The sequence below is a fragment of the Antennarius striatus genome, chromosome 12 (genome assembly GCF_040054535.1).
Source record: "Antennarius striatus isolate MH-2024 chromosome 12, ASM4005453v1, whole genome shotgun sequence".
Lineage (NCBI taxonomy): Eukaryota > Metazoa > Chordata > Actinopteri > Lophiiformes > Antennariidae > Antennarius > Antennarius striatus.
The window spans coordinates 9620679-9634052 of record NC_090787.1 but is presented as its reverse complement, the minus strand read 5'-3'; the positions used below and the strand labels follow the sequence as shown (position 1 = coordinate 9634052).

General features: G+C 37.4%; 1 protein-coding gene across 1 annotated transcript in view; it reads right to left on the bottom strand.

The window, feature by feature from the left end:
• Window positions 1-13374, bottom strand: part of LOC137604705 (receptor tyrosine-protein kinase erbB-4-like) — a 271599-nt gene that overhangs the window by 70020 nt on the left and 188205 nt on the right. The window contains exons 6-8 of the mRNA XM_068328679.1: window positions 12438-12503; window positions 3652-3770; window positions 2230-2371 (exon numbers count right to left, since the gene is read on the bottom strand). Of these exons, the coding sequence (XP_068184780.1) occupies window positions 2230-2371; window positions 3652-3770; window positions 12438-12503 (327 nt within the window). The remainder of the gene's footprint in view (window positions 1-2229; window positions 2372-3651; window positions 3771-12437; window positions 12504-13374) is intronic.

Sequence of the window (13374 nt, the reverse complement as noted above, 5' to 3'; positions counted from 1 at the left end):
GGCCGGTCTCAAGCATGGATAAATGCTGAGGGTTGTGGCAGGAAGGGCATCTTTGCCAAATAAATACTGCATGAGGGTTCATCTAAAGAATTTCTGACTACATCGGCCGTGGCCCGGGTTAACAACATTCGCTACCGGCACTGTTAACCTACAGGGAGATGGTGAAAATTCGGACAAAGACGAAGAGGAGTTGGAATGCGGATTATCAGACAGAAGAGAAAAGGAAAGGTCCAAGTTCTAAAAATGGCAGCTTTGAATGTGGGGACTATCCATCCAGTGGTGATGAATAGGCTGTCAGAGGAATTTAGACTGGAATCCCCATGCACCATGATGTTCACAAAACATTGTGATCTGGAGTGAATGCGGGCAGCAGGTGGAGAAGCATTAAGAAAGGTGGTGGCATGTGTTGGAGAGAAGAGGAATAAAGATTAGCTGAAGTAAGAGAGAATAATTGTGCAATAATTGTCTGGGGAGAAGGAAGGTGAGGGTAGAAGGAAGATTGAGGCTACAGGGAAAAGAAATAGCAAAGGTGGAAGACTTTAAATAATTGTGGTCAACATTGTGGAAGGAGGTGAAGAAATGGATCCAAGCAGGCTGGAACGGGTGGAGAAAAGTGTCAGGTGTTTTATGAGAGTCTTTGCTAGAAAGAAAGGCAACATTTATAAGAGTGGTGAGGCCAGCCAAGGCTTATGGTTTAGAGATAGTGTCACTGAAAAGATGGCAGGAAGCCAAACTGGAAGTGGCGGAAATGAAGATGTTGAGGTTCTGTCTAGGAGTGACCAAGGTGGATAGTATCAGAGATGGTTTGGACAAGTTCAGAGGAGAGATCATGAGTATATTGGTAAAAAAGAGAATGTCTTAACGAGACAAGCCAAAGTAAAATAAGAACACCAAATTAAGTGCAAGTACTCTTTTACTTCCTGGGTGACATTGGCGCTGATGGTGAGAACAGTGTCAAGTCATCGGTCATCAGTTTTTATAGTGATGGTTGATGGATAGCTGAGAAGTGGTCACAGCAGAGGAGCAACGTATAAGATTGTTGTGGAGAACAAGTATAGCTATGGTAGGTATCTAGGCCAAACTGTACTTCGTTATCAGGTATGCTGGCATTGCCTTACCCCAGCCTAATGCTGTTTCAAACAAGAAGATTCATCAATAATTATTGGGAGTAAGGCTTAGACCTAACAGCATATGTGGAATGTGTGGTATGATTGAAGATTTAACACATCATCAAATTTTTCTGGTATGTACTAAAACGTAAATGGCATACAATATGGATGTGTATGAGCGGCCACTGGCTAGTTGGGTCAATTGTGGAAAAAAAACAAAACCTTATCAACTTATTTGAGAAACACATAAAGCTACATGTCAAGTCTAAAGATTTGATTTTAAAGCTTAACAGATGCTCACTGCTAACTTTTTCCTTGCTCACTGCTGTTTCACTTTCATCCAATGCTGCTTCTTGATCACTCTGATGAACCTGACACTTGCTACAGATACATATTTTATATTTCTGCCAAACAGAATATGCAACACTATAATATAACTCACTATCACCATGCTCATTCATATATTAAGACATTTCGAATAAATTCAAGCTACAGAAAAGTCTGAGAAGCAGAAGCCAGCCAGAGTGGAAAGCACAGAGAACTGTTGCTATGGAAACATTTCACCATCTTGTCTAGTTGTTGTGGTGTAAGCTGCATGTTTTGATTGCTTACTTTCTATTGCTTACTGTCTATACAGTGTTTATTACAAAGCTAGATATTTTAGAAAAACAAAGAAAGACTCCTTCATGCACAAATTACATATGCAATTTAATTTCCTCTTTGCTTTTGGAACTCAAGACCTCTAAGACTGGGTCCAGTAAATCCCAATTGGCCTAGACATTCTGCATATATGTGATACATAAGTTAGATACAACATGACAGTATTGATGATGAAAAACTTGAATCAAAAGCCAAGAAGACAGATACCGCACACAATGCACATATGAGTCCCCATCAGCATTATCAGGGTTATAGCTTTACCTTTTCCACCGCTTGGAAAAACTTCCACATTCCCAAGGTTTAGACTCAAAGCTTTCCTCATATCTATATCTATTTATAACTACTGTATGTCTATAGCATCGCCTGCTATCACATTATATAATTCATGTAATCAGTACCTCATAATAGTAAAGTGATTGCATGTGTGTGTTTATGTGTGTGTCCAGGTGGTGAGGCTTACGTGGGCATTTCTTGACACAGAAGGCTCCATAGGTGTACTTTGCTCTTGGGTTGTGCTCCAGTTGGAAAGATGTGGGGTTGTAGACAAATGGCTGGGGGCACTGGGTCACGCATGCCCCACTGTCATTGAAGTTGGTGCAAGCCTGCACAATCACACACACACACACACACACACACACACACACACACACACACACACACACACACACACACACACACACACACACAGTCCTTCAGTAAGATTGAGTGGCATGACTGTAACCTTGCAACCTTTAACAAGAAAAAAATACACAATGGACATACTTGGACATCCAGATGGGATTATTTTTGCGAATAAACTGAATGGGACATCAATGGCTATTCTACACATTTGTGTGCAAATGCCACAGCAAGATTAATGCTTACAGTACTGTATGGCTAGGACAAGCAGTTACACATCACAGACCTTATTTCTCCAACACCATTTGACTTCTGTTGGTATTCAGTAGCACTTAGAAACATTCCACTGCAATTCTTGATGAATTTATTTGGATTGCGAAAAACACCAAATTCTTATATCATTTCAAATTGTTTGTACTGCTCGCTGTGTTTACCTGTTCTAACTGAATTCCCAAAGCTCACATAGAAGAAAAAAACAGCCATTCTCATGTTAATTTAAGGATCAGAATCTTGTCTAGAGACACTAGACCACACAGCTCTAAGGTTTGAACCATTAGCTAAGTCTGAGCAACCCCATGAGTTTTCTTCTTGTTCAAGGTGACCCGCAAAGTTGCTGCAAACTATGATCTTTCTACCTTGCAATTGAGGTCAGCACACTCCATCTACTGTGAGGTCACATGAATACCCTCTATTAGTTTATTATCTAGCATGCTAAAATTAAGTGTGAGGATTCCAGATATGTATAAAAATAATGAGGACAAGCTTGGCTGTCAAAAATCAGGCAGAGGAGCTTCATAAGTGATGGTCTCTGAATTACAAATGCAAAAACACATTTAATATGCAGAGGGGTGAAAATCGTACTGATAAGGCACATGGAAAGGGCCAAAATAGTGGAGGCACAGGTGAAATATGAATTTAACAAAGGCACACAGGTCAGAAAGGGAGGGGAATAAAATGCCGCGCACTGGTATTTGCAATGAGTGGGAATTCACCATAAAAATATTCTGGATTAACTAAGTCTTCTTAAATACTGTAGGCATTCTTAAGCAAAATAAGTTCAAAGTCACAAGTAATATGTGACAGTTTTGTAAAAACAAAGAAAAAAAAAGACTCATGTCAAACTTGTTATTAAAATGGTTCTTTGATTTATATATTACCGTGTTGTGGTTTAAACCTGGATATCAAATCTCGCTCTCTTCTTCTTTCTCAATGTGTGTGTGTAAGTGTGTGTGTGTTTGTGTGTGTGTGTGGGGGGGTAACTTACAAAGCAGTCTGTGTCCTTTGGTCCATAGCAGCCACCTGCACACTCACGATGGCAGCAGTCACTAACATAGGGACCAAAGCAACGGCCGTCACATTGTTCAGCACACACTGTCTTAGTTACTGTGGAGTGACAGATACAGAACCAGGACAGTCAATAAATACCTCATAAAACAAGAAAACCGCCATACACTCCAGGATGAAAGTTAGGCAGGAAATGGAACCTTAAAATAGAAATGTGCATGTGTGTTTTGCAAGTCCGGTTTGTTCTCCATTGTATTTCTGCTCCCTGCATGCTCCTATGAGGGTTCCAAGCTGCATTTGACAGAGACATAACAATTCCTGTCTGACTCTGAGTCTTAATGGTGAATGTCTGTCATTCCTTTATGACATTCCCTTGCATGCCTGTTGTAGTATTTGTGCTTTAATACATATATGTGCCTTGCTTGCCTTGACAATCATTTAAATGTAAACAGGACAGAAAAATACAGCTAGTAAAGGATGTGTCAACAGTGGGACTTAAAATAAACTTTTTTAAATTATATTCTATTGGCAATTATTTAATAGCTACATGATTTCTCTATAGGGGGTATATAAAAGGGCTTGTGTTATAGAACAAGGGTTCTGTATTTTTCTCACTGTAGAAGAAAAAAAATACTTTTGTGGTGATGTGTCCACACAAACTGCAAGGCCCATCCTGATGTAATTGTGTTACAACTGTAGTTTTAAAGTCGAGTATAGCACAGACTACTGCCATTTTTGAGTATATTGTTTGGATGGTGTGTTGGAAATTGGGAGCATATGTTCTACCACACTTTCTTCTTCTTCTGAACATTTGACTTAGTATCCAAGTGAACTAAAGGAGGCTTATGATGTTATAATGTTGTCACTTTAGATACAATTAGACTGCTTCCTACAAAGGGTGTCCATCTTTTGAGAATAGGATACCACTTGAATTATTTGGAAAAATACACAAAAGTTCCCTTGTTCTGTTGTGTTTTAGTGCAAAGAAGTGTCTGGCTTTATTCATTTCAAAAAGTGTTTTCCTGCAATGTGTTTGAAAACAATATGAAGTCATTGTGTATATAAGGATCAACTAACAACTTGGTTGCTTCCCCCCAAATATTTTTCTTTTGAAAACATGTCTCCAGTGTAGACTGATGACATTTGGTTATTCCTTTTCATGTAAGTAATGTCAAGGCATCCTTACCACAATATATGTAGTTCATTTCTAGTAAAAGCTGATTGTGAGGGAAATCACCAAAAATTAAGCAAAAAAAAAAAAAAGTAACCGGATTGTTCAACTTTACTTCAGATTTCCTTATAAAGATAAGGGTGAATTGATCAAAACCAACATTTTTTAATTTGACACAAGATTGTCACTGCACATTCTTCTGGAAAATAAGTAATTAAACAAACTGCAAATCCGGTGTCTCTGTGTGAATGTGGCCTGTAGTTATGTTTGTACGTATGAACATGCTCATGTGTTTTTATCTGCTGTTTCCCTGGCATGGTGACAAGTTACTATCCCTCTTTTCGATGCCAGCCATAAAGCACATGACATGCACAAGTTCAACCCCCGCACACACACACATGCACACACACTATTCACTCTAAGTCGAACATACCATCAGTGGCATTCCATTAACGAAGCTTGTACTAAAATGAAACAGCCTACTTTACTCAAAAAACACTTCATCAAAGAAATGACCTTGCCAAGAGAGTGATGCAATGCTGCTGATCGTTTGGCTTTAAAATTCCACTTTAAGAACAAAAAAAAAAAGGCCAGTAATGATAAACACAAAAAGAATCCATCTCATAAAATATGCCTGGAAGCTTCAATTTGAACAGGCTGTGGACAGCAGCATCCGTCACTGGAACCACCGCCTCTCGGTTTGCAGCTAAAATGTTTTTTTCCACATCTGGCTTCTTCAAGAATCTCATACATAAATAATCATTAGGTCCAAGTCCTTTACATGCTGAAAGATTATATGTTGAGGAACAAAGACTCAACATATGCACATACATGACCCTTTGAATCCTAATCAGTATATTTAGTTGAATTTTTTTTTTAACATATAATTACTGTGCATACAGTTTCGATTGAAACAGAATAAAAAAATGGAATCTGCGGCACAAAGGGTTTGGTATCATCAAAACTTGTCACGAATTTCAAAATTAAATTTGTGTCACAGAAAAGTCATTGGTTTCAGGAGCAAAAGCAGAGCATGTACATGTACATATAAGTAAAATACAGTAAAAGAGAAATAATTTACTCAGTAATGCAAGGGGATGGAGTTCATATCCTTTGTTTAACCTTAATTCCTTGTTGTTTCCATGCGCATTAGTCGTGCGTTGCTTGAATTACACCTGTACATTTCCCACCAATTCCACTGGAATTGGTTTGTTTCAGCAAAGCCCTGACGCTGCACTCCCATTGCTGCACTGTCCCCTATTCCTATGTTTATTCTAAATGTATTAATATTTACTAAGTTGTTTAAATGAATTGCAAAAAAAAAAAAAGTGAAGGATTTAGTACTGTATGCTCCAAGAGCTAACAAGCAAGTTTTGTAGTAGATCAGGCAAACAGTTATTACAGGAGGCAAATTAGAGATAGACAGCCAGTTATATTCAAATGTCACATTAGAGTATGATATTTCACACTGATAGTTGTTTTCATCATGATGTTTGCTTCTGAAATATATCATATATTGACACATCACTGTCTTGTCTTATTATGGAAGCAAGAATCGAAAGAAAAAAACAAAAAACAAGATCATATACTTCAAAAGCAATTCAGTTTTGACAGTAAGCAGTCTTCATCAAAATGAATATATGCGTACAACTCACTGTCACCACCTACAGAACAGATGGAGACAAACCAAACTGCAGATGATCGAGACAATCATTACCCAGAATGCCTTGCAAGGATACCTGCTCTTACTCTACCTTTAATCAGCTCCGACAATCAGGTTGTTCCAGTTACTTCTGCCAAGGGTTTGTAAGATTTGCCTAGCCATGATTCTTATTTTCTTAACAAACAACTGATTCGCTCCCACAGATGGCATATCAAAAAAAAAAAAAAAAAAAAAAACCTCAATCAAACAAATTGTGAAGAAGACAGTAATGGTTACAGATTCTGTTCTAACTGTTGTGAGCTCACTTAATAGACTTGTCTAATAGACAAGAGGCTTGTGATCAGGTTCACAGATGGTTTGCTTAAATGTCACAGCACAAATGTCCATCATAAAATTAACAGGAACCTGTAGTTATCTGCCTTGTAATCCCGTGGGGCGTTTTGATGTGCAGTTGTCCTGATGTAACGGAGAGCCTCTGGTCACAGAAGGGAGCGACTGCAGACGCTAATTAGAATAAGTAGTTGTACCTGTGCCTGACGAGGACTGGGGACATGTGTGAGATGAAAGGGAAGAATATGAGCACAGGAGATTCCAGGGAGCAGCGCAACAGCTGAGTCTAATAGCACTTATTACTGGGATGGGCTCAATTTGCATGACGGTTAGAGCTGCATGATGCTGAAGTCAGGTAAAGGAGCTGTAAGCAAAAGTCCCTGAACTGGGCAAGGCTAGGTGAGGTAGATCACAGTCCTAGTAGTGTTGTATAATCCTTTCAGTTTATCTAGTAAGGACTGATTCAGAGGCAGATCAAATAAAGGGTTCTTTGCAAATGCAACCAGTGAGTTATGACGGTTTTTCTAGTGATTATAAATGCAAATGTTAATAATCCGCAAAGTATTACTTGAAAATAGATAATTCTCAATGTCAATATTGTGGTCAGCAATACTAAAAATTGCATTTGTGCAAATAATTCATAAGAATTTTATTTAAATGTATGAATACCATAATGTCATGACCATAACTCACCCTAGCCTGCCTTTGATTGTTTTCATATAACAATGACATTTCTTGTGACTTGCCATGAGGTTTAGAAATTTGCTTCTTGTAAGTGCACATTCTCTGACTGGCTATGGTATGTGCTGTAAGAATGGAAGAAGATTCACGGGCAAAAGAACTTAAGTATTTGCAGACACTTCAACAATGCTTGGCCATGCTTGGATTACTTGAATCAACCCTCAAACTATACTTCAGATTTGATCCCCTTTTACTCCAAGGAAGTCGTTCTTTCCACCTTCTTCCAGTGGCACCATCCACAACTGTCATATATCATTGATTTTCAATGCTAGGATACGGGTTGGGTTTTAATTTTCTTCTTGAGTGTGTTCCCCTCTCCCTGAGTTGCTGACACCAAAAGCTCCAATTTATTGTTGATTTTGAGATGGAGAAATTATTCAGGACAATGTCATAGGAAGCATTTTTGGAGTCATTTTTCATTTGACATTTTTCTTCCCATTCATTCCATATATTTCTACAGAATAAATCATAAAATCCTATGAAAATGCAGAATATAGATGAATCATGACATCCACATATGGATGAAGATGTTAAAATAGAGTGGGATAACGGCTATGAGGCAAGAGATAGACAGGGCCAAGGCTTATCGGGGACTAGTTGTCGTTAACAGGTCTTGGTCAAACAGTTCATTCCTCATTATCTTAATGAGATCGCAACCGCAGAACAAATATGATGAGACATGCTAGGGTAGGAAGGCATGGATGAAGTGGCCCATGCACAGAGTGATGGAAAGAGAGGAGAAAATTGATGACAAGGGCAGTGCGATGAAATTGGAAGAGGGAGATAAACAGTTATTTAATGATTAGTGGGGGAAAGGTGTGAGTGTCTGTATTTATAGTTAGCTTTGCAAGTTTCAATGTGAAATGGATCGCATATATGTTAGTCAGGACATAAAAGCCAAACATAGTTACATTGAAGAGAAAGCTTCCATGGACTCAAGAGCAGAGATGATGAGGTTTTCTTTACGACACAGGCTATGGTGATGGTAAAATTAATTTTTGTGTACCATGATCCTTTATGTCCCTGGCGTTGTTCTGGAAGGCCAGGGACATAATGTGTGTTTGGAATGTTTTTCATAACTGACAAAATGCAGTAGGACCACATTTTTATCAGAAAAATGAAATTACATCAAATCATGCAGTTAAACTACAGTATATTACTCAGTAGTATATAGGATAGTTTTCATGAGCGCATCTCTACATCCTTTAGAAGAATGTTCTTATGTTTGGCTATTTATGGTTTAACTCCTGTTTAAACAAAAACATTGGTCACCCTAACAATGGCTTTTTGAGGACATTGATGGCACTGGTTTACTTGTGTAAAAGTAGCAATAGAACAGTATAGAAGATGTTGTTTTATACGTTATGCATCCATAACTAAATTTTTTACATGAATTTTCCATATACCTGATGAGAATCTGAAAAGTAACAACTAGCAAGTTTGATATTTTTTCTCAAAGGCAAGTACTGGGTTGATGTCACTGCTGCAGCATTTATTTGTTCAGGTAAATGGTACAGGGATTAAAGCAAGATTAAGAATTTAAATGTCTTTGAAGGTAAAAATGCTAGTCTGCCATATTATTTTAATAGTTAGATCCCATGCTATGTAAGAAGAGCTATTTCCTGAAGCAAATATTTTAAATAATCACCAATTCAGTACATGTTGCAAGTACATAACTATTTTTTCACTCTTTATCTGAGTTTGTTCTACATAATAAAATGAGTGAGTGCTCGTCCAAGACTGGTGATTCCATACTTTTTGCTAGGGGTAGTTATATATAATGTATGATTCAGTAAGCTTCAATCTTTGTCCCAGCTGAGAAATCAATATTAATTGTAATATCAGAATTAGGACAAAAGGCAGCAATTCAATCTAAAGCTCTCAACACAAACTCCTGAGTCAGGTTGAGTGTCCACCAGAAGTAACCATGGTGATCTAGCTATGCTTAAAATGAACAACCTTCCAAACATCACTAACGCATTATAATGTTTTTTGTATTATATCCTTCAGCATTTTCCCCTAAACCCTGAGTGTGATATTTTGGTTCCTAACTGAAATGGAATAGTTTGTTCTTATAGCCTTTGCCAAAAAAATATTGGTAAACAGGTTTACTGTCAATGTGGGGGCAACAGTGGCTCAGTGGTAGAGCGGTTGTCCTATGATCACAGGATCGGGGGTTCGATTCCAGCTTACTCCCAGTGATCTTCGGAGTGTGAGCTGACAGTGAGAGATGTCAGCTTGAGCAAGGCACCGTCCCCCCTACAAGCTGCTCAATTTGGCACACCTCAAAGTCATTGCCTGTCACTCTGCCTCCCCCTGTACTGTACTAATTGCATGCTTACAGGCCCCTAGTGTGTTGTCTGTACACTATATATGTATGTATAATATGAATAGTCTGAGTGAAAAGATAATTTCCACATTGGGTACAATAAAGTGGAGTTTAACCTTTACTGTAATCCAACCAAATCATTAAACAAAGCAGTATCAGATTCTTAATCTGATTTGTAATTATTTGTTTTCAAAGGCATTAATATTAGTTGATTTGACAATGAACAATTCCTTTGATTCAATTTTAAGAGAATTCAAATCCATCATCAAAGCAAAAAAAAAAAAAAAAAAAAAAGGTTATTAGACGATGATGGAGAGGGAGGGAAAACCATGGAGCTTTCATCTCCAGATGGTTTCAGTCCTGTGTCATTCTCATCTTCTCTCAGCTAACATTAGCTTGTATGAAGGATGGCAGGTCCCTGCAGGAGAGTTTATGTTGGATGTCAAGGTCTGTTGTTAAATGTTGACATGTACATTATATATGTGAGAGTGGGTGTGGTTGTATGCATGCCTTGAGGTGATAATATCTACACACCTTTCAGACATGAAATCAGACATACACCACAGTACTGACATCAGTTTCCTGCCATGACAAACTTGCCCTATTTTTGGCAAAGACGAGCATTGTTAAAGTACAAAGAACACAAGTGCACAAGGTGCTGCAGTTCATGACTCATGTCTTAACAGTTTTTGATTTGTTTTACTTTGCCAAAGCTTAAGACATCCCACAGAAGTGATGTAAATGGTAAACAGTGAGTCTTGATCAGTCAAAACTTTTTTTCTAGGGTAGTAAATATTGAAAATAATTGATTCAATTATTTTTATTTTTATGCTGTAAAAAATAAGGGTTAAAGTACAACTTTTTTTCTTGTTACAAGATTGACCTATTGTCTAATAGCAAAGCCTATGCGCATCATAAAATAATGTACAAAGTTGGACTAAAACTGTCTGGTTGGCTGTTACTTTTCTTTGCTCACAAATCACATAGTACAATACAGAAATGAAAAAATTTATAATGCACAAGGGTTTCCTTTTGTCCACAGCAAAGCAAATTATTTTCGTAACAACAATGGCATTATGGAAACAGTAACATAATGTGTGAGATATGTCATTCGCCTGGATGTGACATCTCTATAGGGTTGCATGTCCACTTGAAGACTGAAAGGAGACTCATCAACCCATATTTCTTTATTTTTTAATGTCCCTGCTCGGCGATCTGCAAGGACAATATAATTTAACATGTTTGCCTGACTTGCCATATGATTTGAATTCCTACATAGCGGTAGAGTATTTATGTTAGACACTTAGCAGAGCTGCAGAAATGTGCTTTCACTTCCCCTCATATTTGAAAGGCTGTTTCCACCAACTTAATGTCAAGGAGAAGACGCAAGGCCATAACAGCTGGATGTGCTGCTGTATTGACTTCTGCATTACTCTAAACACTCCTATTTAGCTGACTATAGCCAACAAAGCTGATCCTCTTGACACATTTAGATTTTTAAGTACAATAAGGTTGTTGGGTTGAAGGAGAATAAGAACAGACCTGACATACCGAAGCATATCACAAACAGCAGATCTAAATTAGACAATGTAAACATTATTCCAGTGCTTGAAATAATGATATTCTTCATTTTGTCCCGAAATAAATTAGCAACATCTCTTCAACCTGTGGAGAGATGTTGAGCTAATTTATATGTTAGACAAATCCATGAACGCATGAATTTTTCAGTTAGATACAGACACAAAATTAACTGGAATTCTTAAAATTAATGAAAATTTAATACACAAATGACCTTCACATTAATGAATAGCTGAATACATAAAATGTAATAATGACATGTTTCTCTACTAGAAACATTAAAAAAATGCTTGGAGATTTTGCGTTTTACATTTAATTGGGGTTATTGTATCAGTTTCGATTGTTTGAAAAGATCATTAAAATATAAAACCATGATCATTATTTAATCATATCTCCAAGAGGCATTCAATTATAAAATTTATTTTATAGCCAGGAAATGAGCTACATGTCTGGTTGTAAATTGTCTAAATGGATTAAAGCAGTACCAGTTAAACCCCAACAGATGATTGTATGTCATCATATTGTTTCAGACATTTATTTAACAGGAATGGAAATGAGTGTAATGATCAAAAATGAGAAAAAAAAAGTTAGATACATAATTAAACCAGATTCTCTACCATCATTTCATATTATTTGCCTCATTTTTTCCCCTCGATTATGTGTGACTCCTAGTGGTGAATAACAGAAAACTAGGAACAAATCTGAAAATGAGACGTGTTTTGTCAAAAAAATTACACACACACACACACACACACACACACACACACACACACACACACACACACACACACACACACACACACATGTAAATGTGAAATTTTTTTTATAGACTGTGTTGGTATATAACAACAAAAGAGGCAGTTTGTTCAAATTCAAAATTGCACATGGTGCCATTGAGAATGATCCACTAAAATGCCGTAATCGCTCTCTAGCTACTAGCACCAATACACTTACAGCTTTGACACTGCTCCTGTTTGGGTCCCCAGCAACGACCATTGCAGGAACGATGACATCTTTGACCTGCACACAAATTCACATGGCAATACATTAACAGTATAAAAATGATAATGGCTTGATGATCGTATGCTCCTTGTTTTGTTAAATTGAGTTACCTTACCAGTCTAATTACATGCTGACAGAGGTTTTGCATTTGGATTATAATGTTTAGTATATTGTTCCATGTATTATTATTGTGGAAGAACAAATGAGAACATATGTACCTTGGCAACTACTCAAAGGTCTGGTCAGAAAAACTTAAATATGTTTGGCACAACTTGGCTTTTTTATTTATTTATTTTTATGTCAGTCCATTCTAAGTCATATCAGTGCAAATCAAGTTCAGATAAAAGCAGTTCAATCAACAGATACAAGTGAATGAAGCAGGGATAATTGTTTATTATAGCAGATGATATGTGATGATTAAATCTCGTCAAGACTTCTTATGTGCTTAAACAATACAAGAAGATTTTGTGATTAAGGGGCGTCTGCATAAAGCAGCAGCAAATTAAATTCCCTCATCAAGTCCAGACACTGGTGGGTGATGGGTCTGCTAAGACTGATAAAACTATGGAGTTGGTGAAACTACAAAATATGGGTAGTGTGGAGGAGGAGGCAGAGGAGGAAGGCATGGATAACAATGCCATGAATGTATGGAAGATAAGAAGAGAATCATATTTAAGATGACAGGCTAATGGTATAAGCTTGACTCTTTGCTGTTGGACAAATGTGACCAGCTGATAGGAACAGTTAACATCTCAATTGACAAGCCAAGATAGTAACAGCAGGAAATGAAGACTGAAAATACATGGGAAAAGTGAATGACAGGATGATATGGTTAAAAAAACAACAAAAAACAGCCAAGCATGCAGAAGTAAAGAAGTCTTGATTAAAC